This window comes from Hyperoodon ampullatus (assembly GCF_949752795.1).
Source record: "Hyperoodon ampullatus genome assembly, chromosome: 6".
In the NCBI taxonomy this organism is placed as follows: domain Eukaryota; kingdom Metazoa; phylum Chordata; class Mammalia; order Artiodactyla; family Ziphiidae; genus Hyperoodon; species Hyperoodon ampullatus.
The window spans coordinates 45,968,904-45,982,710 of record NC_136919.1 but is presented as its reverse complement, the minus strand read 5'-3'; the positions used below and the strand labels follow the sequence as shown (position 1 = coordinate 45,982,710).

Sequence of the window (13,807 nt, the reverse complement as noted above, 5' to 3'; positions counted from 1 at the left end):
CCCACGTACCACAAAAAAAAAAAAAAAAAAATTGGAAAAACAAAGCACCAAACAAATTAGAGTATGATAGGCAAGTTGTCAGGCTGAGCTCTGGAATGTGTCAAGAGATCTGTACAGCTTGTGAAATCAGAGGAAAAAGCAGAATCAAGGGGTAAGTTAACAAGGTTATACACCCTCCCCTACAACAAACATTAGTGACATCCACCATACAACTGTCAAGTGGAAAAAAATTCTTGCCAAGAAAAATAGCATTACTAACTCTCTTTCTCTGGATCTCTCTTTCATTCACTTGGCTCATAGGAGCTAAAGCTACTTTCACAATGAAGAATGTGTTCATAGCTTTTCTAGTGGAGCCAAATGTTTTGTACGGATCTGTCACCCAGTAAATTTGGAAAATATAATGAAGTAGGATTTTTTGGTTTTAATCATCCTTATGCCCACCATCCAAAGATAAGCATTATTAATATAGCCTACTAGTCTTTTTTCTTAAATGTTTTAACAGTTGTGCTATAATATTGGGTTCTTTCAATAACCGGGCCTTTTCCATCAAAATTTCAAATATTATAATCACTTCATAACTTATGTGGAATATACAATAAAAGCTCCCATTTCCTGAACACAACTTATGCAATTTCTAATTCCTTCCAACCATCCTGCAAAGTAAATATTGTGAGAATAATAATGGGAAACCTCGCTAAAATGGAATCAGGAGGCCAGAAGGGGAAGCTCTCATGCAGTACCACTAGAGGTCAATTACAGGAAAAACTATCATTACAGGCCCCATTGGGAAAATATGTACACTGCATCCCTACAAGAAATCAACTACTCCAGCAACTCAGCTAATGGGAAACCCTTATTACCCTGAACCTCACTTTTCTCTAATGGACTTGCTCCAAACAACCCCTCCCAACTTCCTCTTTCTCTATAAAATAAGGTTCCTGTTCCTGGGACTCGCCTATGGTTGTTTTTGTTTTGTTTTTCTTTATTTTTTTGGCTGTGTCGGGTCTTACTTGTGGCACGCAGGATCTTCGTTGAGGCATGCGGGATCTTTCACTGCGGCGCGTGGGCTCTTCATTGCGGTGCGCAGGCTTCTCTCTAGTTATGGCATAAGGGCTTTCTCTTCTCTGATTGTGGCACGGGCTCCAGAGCACGTGGGCTCTGTAGTTTGCAGCATGCAGGCTCAGTTGCCCCGTGGCATGTGGGATCTTAGTTCCCAGACCAGGGATCAAACCCGCATCCCCTGCATAGGAAGGCAGATTTTCTACCACTGGACCACCAGGGAAGTCCCTTGCCTATGGTTTTTGCCATGGCTTGCTTGCTCTGAATTGCAATTCTCTGCTATTCCCAAATAAGCCCATTTTTGCTCATAAAATAACTTTTATTTTTAAGTTCAATATTACTTCATTTTACATTTTTAAAAACCAGAGTTTTTTATCTCCCCACATTATACTAGATAATCAAATGACAAAACTGATTACGAGTTTATAAGACAAACCTATGTCCTATACGTCATAATATGATGCATTAAGAACAGATCATTAGGACTTCCCTGGTGGCGCAGTGGTTAAGAATCTGCCTGCCAATGCAGGGGACATGGGTTCGAGCCCTGGTCTGGGAAGATCCCATGTGCCACGGAGCAACTAAGCCCGTGCACCAAAACCACTGAGCCCGCACGCCCTATAGCCCGTGCTCCACAACAAGAGAAGCCACCACAATGAGAAGCCCACGCACCACAACGAAGAGCAGCCCCCGCTCGCTGCAACTATAGAAAAGTTCACACACAGCAACAAAGACCCAACGCAGCCAAAATTAAATTAATTTTAAAAAAAGATCATCATTTCTGTGGTATTTCTACCAAAAATGCATAACCCCCCCTCTCATCATGAGGAAATATCACACAACCTGAAATTGGGAGACATTCTACAAAATAAATGGCCTATATTCTTCAAATACATCAATGTCATGAAACGGAGACCACATTAAAAGAGACTAAAAAAGGGACTTCCCTGGTGGCGCTGTGCTTAAGAATCCACCTGCCAATGCAGGGGACACAGGTTCGAGCCCTGGTCCAGGAAGATCCCACATGCAGCAGGGCAACTAAGCCCATGAGCCACAACTACTGAGCCTGCGATCTAGAGCCCACGTGCCACAACTACTGAAGCCCGTGCACCTAGAGCCCGTGCTCCGCAACAAGAGAAGCCACCGCAATGAGAAGCCCGCACACTGCAACAAAGCGTAGCCCCTGCTTGCTGCAACTAAAGAAAGCCCACGAAGTGTAGCCCCCGCTCCCTGCAACTAGAGTAAGCCCACGCACAGCAACGAACACCCGACACAGCCAAATAAATAAAATAAATATATAAATAAATTTATTTTAAAAAAAGAGACTAAAAAGAATTGACACCTGAATACAATGTATGATCAAGGACTTAATTAGCTAAAAAGGACACTATTGGGACAATCCGGAAAATATGAATACAATGCACAGGTTACATTAGATGAGCTGATATCTTGATTTTTTTTTTTTTTTTTTTTTTTTTTTTTTTGTGGTATGTGGGCCTCTCACCGTTGTGGCCTTTCCCGTTGCGGAGCACAGGCTCCGGACGCGCAGGCTCAGCGGCCATAGCTCACGGGCCCAGCCGCTCCGCGGCACGCGGGATCCCCCCAGACCGGGGCACGAACCCGCGTCCCCTGCATCGGCAGGCGGACTCTCAACCTCTGCGCCACCAGGGAAGCCCTGATATCTTGATTTTTGATAACTGTACTGTGATTACGTAAAATAAGATCCTCGTTTTTTAAAATATACACACTAAAGTATTTAGGGGTAAAGATGCACCATATCTGCAACTTATTCTCCAAAGGTTCAGGGGAAAAGCTGTGCGTAGTTTCTCCTTTGTAGAAGGACAGAGAAAAGGATAAATTAGTAAACATGGTATATATGTTAAATCTGGGGGGATCTGGAAGAAGGATATTCGGGAATTATGTATACTACTCTTGAAACTTTTCTCTAACTCTCCAAGCATTTTTTCTTTTTAAACTGAGGTTCAAAGAGACTTAAGTAATACATCTAATTGGTAAAGTGGTAAACTTAGGTCCCAAACCCAGGTTTATTCAGATTCAAAAGAGCTCAGCGGTTTTTCTCTTACATCCTGCTACCTCCATAGGGTATCACAGTACACCGCTACCATTACACATTTAGAATTGGGCGATAAGCATCTTGTGGAATGAAGCACACACACCCCACCCCCAATTTCAGGTTGCTTCCTTAGGAAGTACTTCCCATAATGGGGTTAATGGATAAATGAACATGGACAATTTTACTAATACTCCTTTGAGAAATTCTCACAAAACTTTTTTTTTTACAAGGAAAATCAGAAATCTAAGGGTGTAGAAATCCTTCTCAAAGCTCAGTGGGCAGCTTTTTTCTTCTAATTATATAAAATGAGCCATCCCCAAAGGGCCAATGGATAAACGATTAGGGACAACACTTGGCAGGAAGGGAGCCCTCCTTCCTCCATTCTAGAGACTTTGATTCTCTGGAAATCATTCCAAGGATTTTATTTGGGTGGAAGATGGAGACAGTTTACATTCCCAACAATTTACTTTTAATATTTAATCTTTACTGATTTGATAAATAACAAAATAAAATGTTTTAATTTATTTGTAGCAGGATTGTACCTATGATTACTCGTAACTTGTCTTTAGGCTATTCATGAAACAAACATTTTCTTAAGCATTCATCTATACAGGGAAGGCCTACTCCATACAAAAAGTCCAAATTTTTCCCACAATAGCCAGTCTTTCTTGGTCAGTTGTGAATAAATACCTATCAGGGTAAGTGTATTTAGGAGCAAACACCAAATAAAAGATGTTTGTTGATAGCAGCAAAATACAAGGCTAACCTTATACTGGAAGATATGATGCAACCACTGAGTTGACTCCATCTTCTATGTCCCTTAACAACAACAGGGAACTTGTTAAAAAAAAGTACCTATAGGGCTTCCCTGGTGGCGCAGTGGTTGCGAATCCGCCTGCTGATGCAGGGGACACGGGTTCGAGCCCTGGTCCGGGAAGGTCCCACAGGCCACGGAGCAACTAAGCCCGTGTGCCACAACTACTGAGTCCGTGCGCTACAACTACTGAAACCCGCATGCCTACAGCCTGTGCTCCGCAACAAGAGAAGCCACCACAATGAGGAGCCCACGCACCACAAAGAGTAGCCCCCGCTCACCACAACTAGAGAAAGCCCGCGTGCAGCAACGAAGACCCAACACAGCCAAAATTTAATTAATTAATTAAAAAAAAAAAAGCCTTTCTAAGATTAAAGCACTCTTCTTAGGTAACGATGCATGAAAGAAAAGGAAGGTTTTGTTTGTTTGTTTGTTTGGCCACACCATGCAGCATGTGGGATCTTAGTTCCCAGAACAGGTATCGAACCCACACCCCATGCAGTGGAAGTGCAGAGTCTTAACCACTAGACCACCAAGGAAGTCCCAGAAAAGGCAGCTTTTTAAAATTGTATAATTCAGGGACTTCCCAGGTGGCGTAGTGGTTAAGAATCTGCCTGTCAATTCAGGGGACATGGGTTCGAGCCCTGGTCAGGGAAGATCCCACATCCCGCAGAGCAACTAAGCCCGTGTGCCACACTACTAAGCCTGTGCTCTAGAGCCTGCGAGCCACAACTACTGAGCCTGCAAGCTGCAACTACTAAAGCCCGCGTGCCTAGAGCCCTTGCTCTGCAACAGGAGAAGCCACTGCAATGAGAAGCCCACACACTGCAACAAAGAGTAGCCCCCTCTCGCCACAACTAGAGAAAGCCCGCGCGCAGCAACGAAGACCAAACGCAGCCAAAAATAAATAAATAAATAAATTTAAAAACTTTTATAATTCAGATATTTCTCTACTTCAGAGTATTACTTCTCCATATACTTTGGACTTGGGATTTTCACATTACATTCCAGGGACACACCTAGATTAATAATAAAGAAAAGAAGGGACTTCCCTGGTGGTCCAGTGGTTAAGACTCCACGCTCCCAATGCAGGGGGGCCTGGGTTCGACCTCTGATCGGGAACTAGATCCTGCATGCCGCAACTAAGAGCCAGCTAGCCACAACTAAGACCAGGCCCAGCCAAATAAATTAAAAAAAATTTTAATAATAATAATAAAGAAAAGGAGATGGCCTAGGTGCTAACAGGTAGGAGGAAAAAGTTCAGGACTAAATAGTTAAGAAACAACGTCCCACGTTACCTGAATCAGTATCTACTCTTTCCTATTATATACTACCTACTTTTTAAAAACAAGTTTCAAAATCCCAGGTTTCCTAAAAAAGAAAACATTAAAGCACATGTGCCCCCTTAATTTCTGTAATTTTAAACAAAGCAAACAAGAAGTCCACAAAAACTTACCTGTACCACTTGTTTCTGTAGTTGTGTTGCCTGTGTCGCTGAAATCTGTGGCTTTTCCCGAGCACCTCTGGGCCGGTCACTGCTCACCGAAGTCATCATATACAGTATATACAAAATAATGTATGCACAAAATAGAAAATCTGAAAGAAAGCAGACACAGTAAGCAAAACTTCCAGATTATAGAAAACGACAAGGATAAAATTCAGGGATAAGGAAGAAATTTGAGATAAAACATAAAGGTTCTCTAGAATGCAAATTCTCAAGAAACAAACCACTAGGATTTTAGATTTTCCTGGTAGCTCTTAAGCCAATGTACTAAAGCAGTCTAAACGCCTATGGTTTATGATTATAGCAATTTTAAACAAAAATATCAAATATCACCAATTTTAACCAGCAATTATTTTACCATTATATAACCAGTCCTCTGTATCCAGATTCAACCAACCATGCAAAATATTAGAAAAAAATTTTTTCAGAAAGTTTCAAAAAGCAAAACTTTGAGTCTGCCACACTATCGCAACTATTTATATAGCATTTACATTATTTTAGGTATTATAAGTAATCTAGAGATGATTTCCCTTTTTTTAAATTTATTTATTTATTTTTGGCTGCATTGGGTCTTCGTTGCTTTCCCTAGTTGTGGTGCACGGGCTTCTCATAGCGGTGGCTTCTCTTGTTGTGGAGCACGGGCTCTAGGTGCGCAGGCTTCAGTAATTGTGGCACACAGACTCAGTAGTTGTGGCTCGTGGGCTCTAGAGCGCAGGCTCAGTAGTTGTGGCCCACGAGCTTAGCTGCTCCTCGGCATGTGGGATCTTCCCAGAAGAGGGATCGAACCTGTGACCCCTGCATTGGCAGGTGGATTCTTAACTACTGCCACCAGGGAAGTCCTAGAGATGATTTAAAGTATACAGGAGGATGTGTATAGGTTATATTCAAGAAATATCATGCCATTTCTTTTTTCCTTTTTTTTTTTTTTGGCCATGCCATGTGGCATGTGGAATCTTCGTTCCCCAACCAGGGATAGAACCCGTGCCCCATGCAATGGAAGCACAGAGTCTTAACCACTGGACCACCAGGGATGTCCCTATTATGCCATTTCTATAAGGGACATGAGCATCCACAAATTTTGGTATCTGAGGGAGGTCCTAGAACCAATCCTGTGCAGATACCAAGAGACAAGTGTATGTAGTTACTACATCAGTGGTCCCCAACCTTTTTGGCACCAGGGACCATTTTCCTGGAAGACAATTTTTCCACAGACAGTGGATGGTGGGCGGGTGTGTTGATGGGATGGTTTGGGGATGATTCAAGCGCATTACACTTATTGGGCACTTTATTTCTACTATTATCACACTATAATATATAATGAAATAACTACACAACTCACCATAATGCAGAATCAGTGGGAGCCCTGAGCTTGTTTTCACTTGCCACTCACACATAGGGTTTTGAGAGGAGTCTGCAAGCAACTGATTTATTATGGTCTCTGTGCAGTCAAACCTCTCTGCTGATGATAATCTGTATTTGCAGCCGCTCCCCAGCGCTAGCATCACCACCTCAGCTCAACCTCAGATCATCAGGCATTAGATTCTCATAAGGAGTGTGCAACCTAGATCCCTCACATGCACAGTGCACAGTAGGGTTTGAGCTCCTATGAGAATCTAATGTCACCGCTGATCTGACAGGAGGCAGAGCTCAGGTGGTAATGCAAGCGATGGGGAGCAGCTGTAAATATAGATGAAGCTTCGCTCACTCACTCGCTGCTCACCTCTTGCTGCGCAACCCAGTTCCTAACAGGCCACGGACCAGTACCAGTCTGTGGCCTGGGGGTTGGGGAACCCCGTACTACATGTAGTTTTATCTGCCTCTTCCCATTTGCAGTTAGTATTTGAACCCAAAGGTGACGTTATGTCCAGCCTGGATTTTACCGGCAATAATGTAATTCAAAATGTGATGTCTAGGGGACTCCCCTGGTGGCCCAGTGGTTAAGAATCCAACCTTCCAAAGCAGGGGACATGGGTTCGATCTCTGGTCAGGGAACTAAGATCCCACAGGCTGTGGGGCAACTAAGCCTGTGCACCGCAACAAAAGGTCCCATGTGCCTCAACTAAGACCCAATGCAGCCAAAAATAAATAAATAAATAAAAATTTTTGTTTAAAGAATGTGATGTCTAGAAGCAAGCTATACCTTAAGGCAAAAACCACTTATAAACAATAAACCTTCCAAACAGACAAAAATGACTAATTTTCCTTTATTTACTCAACACTTATTGAAGAGCTACTAAGTGCCAAGCATATAACTAAATATAATATGCCATCAAAACACGATTATAACAACAAAATACACTTCACACCCAGTAGGATAGCTATTATGATAAAAAAATTAAAAATAGAAAATACGTTTTGGAGAAGATGCAGAGAAATTGGAATCCTTGAATACCACTGGTAGGAATGTAAAATGGTGCAGCCACTACGGAAAACCAGTATGGTAGGTCCTCAAGAAAAAAAATCAAAAGTAGAATTACTGTCAATTCAGTAATTCCACTTCTGGGTATACACCCAAAAAAATTAAAAGTAGGGTCTCAAAGAGATAGTTGTACACCCATGTTCATAGCAGTATTAAATCACAGTAGCTAAAAAGTGGAAGCAACCCAAGTTTCTATCTATAGATGAAAGGATAAGCATATATGGTGTATACACATACAAAGGAATGTTATTTAGCCTTAAAAAGGGAGGAATTTCTGACGCATGCAACAAACATGCATGAACCTTGAGGACATTATACTAAGTAAAATAAGCCAGGCACAAAAGGACAAATACCCTATGACTCTACTTATATGAGTTACTTGGAATAGTCAATTTCACAGGCAAAGTTGAGTAGTGGTTACCAGAGGCTGGGAGCATGCGGAAATGGGGAGTTACTGTTTACTGGGTATGGAGTTTCCACTGAGGAAGAAACATAAAAACTTCTGAAGATGGATGGTCACAAAACCATGTGAATGTACTTAATGCCACAAAAAAGTACACTTTAAAAATGGTTAGGGACTTCCCTGTTGGTTAAGAATCCGCCTGCCAATGCAGGGGACAAGGGTTCAAGCCCTGGTCCGGGAAGATGCTGTGGAGCAACTAAGCCCATGTGCCACAACTACTGAGCCTGTGCTCTAGAGCCCACGAGCTACAACTACTGAGCCCACGCGCCCTAGAGCCCGTGCTCCGCAACAAGGGAAGCCACCGCAATGAGAAGCCCGCGCACCACAATGAAGAGTAGCCCCCGCTTGCTGCAACTAGAGGAAGCCTGTGTGCAGCAACAAAGACCCAATGCAGCCAAAAATAAAATAAAAATGGTTAAAGTGATCATTTTTGTTATGTATATTTTACCCCAATTTAAAAAACAGTGCAGCAATGCCTTAAGAGTTTAATTTCCAACCTAGAATTCTATACTCAGCAAAAATTCCAATCAACGTGAACACAGAAACAAGTTGAGTTCACACGTACAATACCTCATAAACTCAGGAAGCTCCTGGAATAAACAAAACCTCTAAAACAGCAAACCAAGAAGAGGCCGTTTGCAACTGACACCACAAATTACCTACCAAAATCCATTTACGACATATTTTTCCCTTGCAGTCCTCTTGCAAAGAGGGTGAAAAGCTAAATACTTTCTCAGCCTCCCTTGTAGCTTGGGATAGCCATAGGCCACTTTTCTCGAAAATAATCTGAATAGTCATAGCGCCTTTATTCACAGTCTCCCAAAACTGTAGATACACCAACTGTCCTTCAAAGAGTGAGTAAATGTAGCATAACCATACAGCTGAATATTACTCATGAATGAAAAGGAATCAACTACTGAACAACATGAATGAATCTCAAATGCATTATGCTAGATCAAAGAAGCCAGACTTAAAAGGCTGCTTACTGTATGATGCAATTTTTATGACATTCTGGAAAAGACAAAACTAAAGAAAGAAAGCAGATCAGAGATTGCCAAGAACTGGGGGATGACAAGGGGGTCTAACACAGGAGACAGGAGGCTCCCCCAAATGACAGTCAAAAAATATCAAGATGACATCTTGACTGCTGACAGCTGACAGGAGGCCTACAGAGCAACCAAATCTAATCAGAGCAGGAAAATAGAGGGATACCAAAGAGACGCCTCCAAGAAAATGTTCTTGACCATCTGAAGAAGTTAATTTACACATATGAAAAAGTATAGGGACTTCCCTGGTGGCACAGTGGTTAAGAATCCACCTGCCAATGCAGGGGACACGGGTCCGAGCCCTAGTCCGGGAAGATCCCACATGCTGCGGAGCAACTAAGCCCGTGCGCCACAACTACTGAGCCTGTGCTCTAGAGCCTGCGAGCCACAACTGCTGAAGCCCATGCGCCTAGGGCCCATGCTCCGCAATGAAGAGGAGCCCCCACTTGCCGCAACTAGAAAAAGCCCACGCTCAGCAATGAAGACACAATGCAAACAAAATTTAAATAAATAAATTTATTTTTTAAAAAAAGAAGAAAAAGTATAGCGTTTAATCAGTGGTGGGTACATAGAAACCTAAGCAACTGTGGGAAAAAAACCAAAACAATTATTTTTCCCCATAAAAGGCAACACAGCTCAACTGTAATGCTTATATGATTACAGCAACTTTTTATTTAAATTTACTATGTGCTGAGCATCAAGCTGAATGTTTTACATAAATTTCTCCCGGTAATCCTCAACACTGTATAGAATTTGGCATAATCCCCATTTTAAGGATCAGAAATAAAACCCGAAAAGGTTCTACACAGACCAATGAGATGTAATATAGTTAAGTCCCAATCGCTTATTTCCTAGGGTACAGAGCCTACAAACCAAACCAGGTACTAAATTACAAAATAACTGTTGCCTTCATAATCCTAAACTAGCAAAACAGTGGCAAGAGGCCAGGATGGAGGAGACAAAACTCTTAATTATGAAAACAAGCCACACAACATCCAGCTGTAGACACTGCAGTCTCCAAAACACAAGACCTATGGCTAGAGACACCATAATTTGTAGCCGATCTTTAGCACGACTTACCATCTCCCTAACTTTTCCTGACAGTCATATACACTCAGAAAAATAGCAATGTTGAACAACATGAACATTTAAAATAACATCAAAGTAAACCCTTTTATATTTTCAGGAATTTTAAATCACTGCTTGAATCGAAGGTCCATTGGAACTCCACAACTAGGAGGTCACTGGTGATCACTGCCAATACAGCTTTGAAACAGTGGTGTGGAAAAAGCCAAGGTGAGTGAGGGAGAGTGGCAGTAAACTAATAATACTTGCAAGAGGTGGTAGCTAGAAAGAGATACAGAGCATCAAAGCAGAATTTTGTCAGGATGAGGTACATTGAGCAATTCTAATACATTGTAAGCCCCATGAGGACAGTGATTACATCTGTCCTGTCGCTTTTGTTCTTCCAGGGCCTAACACATGGTGTGTGCTTAATTAGTTAATATATATTTACTAAACAAAAGAGGTCTATCTATAAGCTGAAGAGGAGATAACTGAGAGGCATTAAATTGAGACAGCAATAAAGAAAAACGATTCACTTGGACAGGAAGAGAGTGCCCTCTCCTCAGGCCAACAGAATAAAGGGCAGGTATGGCAGCAGGTAAATTTTTAGGAGATTAGGAGACACAGACAATGGAGTCGGTTGTATTTGTCTTTACTTTTTTAGTAAAAGAGACAAAACACCTGCAGAGAATGCATACTAGACGAGTGGGGGGTGGAGGAATGTAAGAAAATGGCAAAGGTTTTAACTGCTACTAAGCTGAATATGAGAGGAAGCTAAAAGAAGTAAAAAGAACAGAAAAGTGATACGGAGGATCCCAACTGAAAGCAGAAATCTTGACCTTCTAGTGGCACTAATCCACATATTACCATGAAATCAACTAGACTGTCAAAAATTCAGGATCACAACTTAAATGAATAATCAAGGTAGACTTGGGTGAAGATGAACAGATCATTTGCTGAAATATCCCACAAAATAAAAAGAACTTGAGTTTCAAACTAGAAAGAGTCCACTTAAGTCACGGATGATGTCGCCAGGTGAAGAGCTGCTCGTATCTACCTCTAACACTGGGGCCTTTCTCACAAGCTTTAAGCTTCAATACATCTTTGAAAACATCCCTTCCTAAAGAATGTTCTCTCTCCAGTTTATTACAACCCTGGATGCCAGATTCACAACCTCATTAAAGGTAAAAATAACACTTTAAAGTAATGTTTGTCATTAAACATGTGTTTCATTCTAATATAATATGGTGACTCAATCTTTTGGGCCATTAAGTACTTAGACAATTTGAAGAAAACTATGGACCCCCCTCCCTCAGAAAAAGGCATATCCACAGAAATTTCTGCCTGAAATTTCAGAAGGATTATATCTCATCTCTCCCCCACCTTCCCCCAAAACTCATCCATGAACAACCCACTCCACCTCCTCAATGCCCATGGATGGATGCCCAGGCCAAAAACCCTGCTCTAAGAATTTAGTAGAGCTCTACACTGTACTTAAAGCTTAAGGGTATCCCTGGATCAAGCAAAATTTAAAACTATAACTGCTAATTTGGTCATTAAACAACATCATATAACTCACACTTTTTTTTTTTCTGGGGGGCGGTACTCGGGCCTCTCACTGTTGTGGCCTCTCCCATTGAGGAGCACAGGCTCCGGACGCGCAGGCTCAGCAGCCATGGCTCACGGGCCCAGCCGCTCTGCGACATGTGGGATCTTCCCGGACCGGGGCACGAACCCGTGTCCCCTGCATCGGCAGGCGGACTCTCAACCACTGCGCCACCAAGGAAGCCCCCACACTTTTTTAATGGGCTCTGTTCTCCCTTAAAAACAAAAGGCACCTGCTTTGTTCCCAAAGGAACAATTAGGGGAAAACTCTGACCCTCAATAAACTTACACTTAGTATTTAATCAACATACTACTTATATCCTTTCTGAAGAAACTGACTGTTATCAAGATCTGCTGAGATGGTACAAACCCAATCAACTAACTGTAATGTTAAAAGAGTCTGCTGTTTTAGGTGAATATAATTAGCAGGAAAACGTATACATTCTCCCCTCTGAACCACACTTAAGAGCATGAATTGGAAATAGACTAACCATCTATGCCCTACAAATATCTGCTTGAATCAACTGGCCTAAATGTGGCACATAAAAAATTATGTACTTCAATGGAATATTACTCAGCCATGAAAAAAATGAAATATTGTCATTTGTAACAACATGGATGCACCTTAGAGATTATCACACTGAGTGAAGCCAAAGACAAATATATGATATCACCTATACGCAGAATCTAAAAAATAATACAAATGAACTTACTTACAAAACAGAAACAGACACACAGACACAGAAAACAAACTTATGGTTACCAAAGGATAAGTAGGGGGAAGATATCAATAAATTAGGAATATGGAATTAACAGATACACACCACTATACATAAAATAGTTAAGCAACAAGGATTTACTGTATAGCACAGGGAACTATATTCAATATCTTGTAATAACCTATAATGGAAAATAATCAGAAAAAACATATGTATAACTCAATCACTTTGCTGTACACCTGAAACTAACACAATATTTTAAATCAACTATACTTCAATTTAAAAAAAAATAAAAATACTCCCTGGGGAAGTACAAAATAATAACAATGTATTTCATATCAAAAAATTTTTAATGTTGAGCCTACTAGATTGAAAATTAAATTTGGGATTTAACACTGTCTGCCACTTAAAAGATGATTCAATGGATGAGATGTCCAAGACAAAGGTATACTACAATGCCCTAACTGATCCAAGCTACCCCCTTTAGACTGTATAATATCCAACAAGGGAAGCCTAGAAACCCGTTACCAGCCTTCTCAAGGCCCTCTTTTTAAAAAGCCAGATTTCTCTCTCTGCTGCCAAGGCCTAAAATGGGGAAAGCATTATGTAAAAAACCAGCACTTTTCAAAGCAGAATCAAACCTACTAAGTTTTTGGTTTGACTCTGTTACTGCTCCAAGAGCTACTACAAGGCATTTGAAATTGCCGGAACCCTGCCTCCAGAAACAGAGGCTTCAAAAAAGAAAGGCAGGAGAGGAATTGGAAAACAGAAAAACAAAACCAATTCCAGTGACTAAATATAAAATGTTATATCAAGTTAAATAAAAAGCTGAAAATGGAGCGTGGCAATATATATGGCAAAATGAAAACTTCAATGTAGAACGGCCATAATATTTCATGCTTAGGGAACATGTTAAAAGTTTTAAGAATCCATTTTAGTAACAAATCATTTTTACAAAAGGATAGCAGTAAAACAAGAATATCCACTCGGAAACAATTTCCTTAATATTCTTTTGGTCATATTTCATAAGAAGTCTCCA

At 41.1% G+C, this 13,807-nt stretch overlaps 1 protein-coding gene across 1 annotated transcript in view; it reads right to left on the bottom strand.

The window, feature by feature from the left end:
• Positions 1–13,807, bottom strand: part of UBAP2 (ubiquitin associated protein 2) — a gene marked incomplete at its 3' end in the record, with an annotated part of 128,801 nt that overhangs the window by 84,557 nt on the left and 30,437 nt on the right. The window contains exon 2 of the mRNA XM_079707116.1: positions 5,404–5,543. Within this exon, the coding sequence (XP_079563242.1) occupies positions 5,404–5,502 (99 nt within the window). The 5' untranslated portion in view covers positions 5,503–5,543. The remainder of the gene's footprint in view (positions 1–5,403; positions 5,544–13,807) is intronic.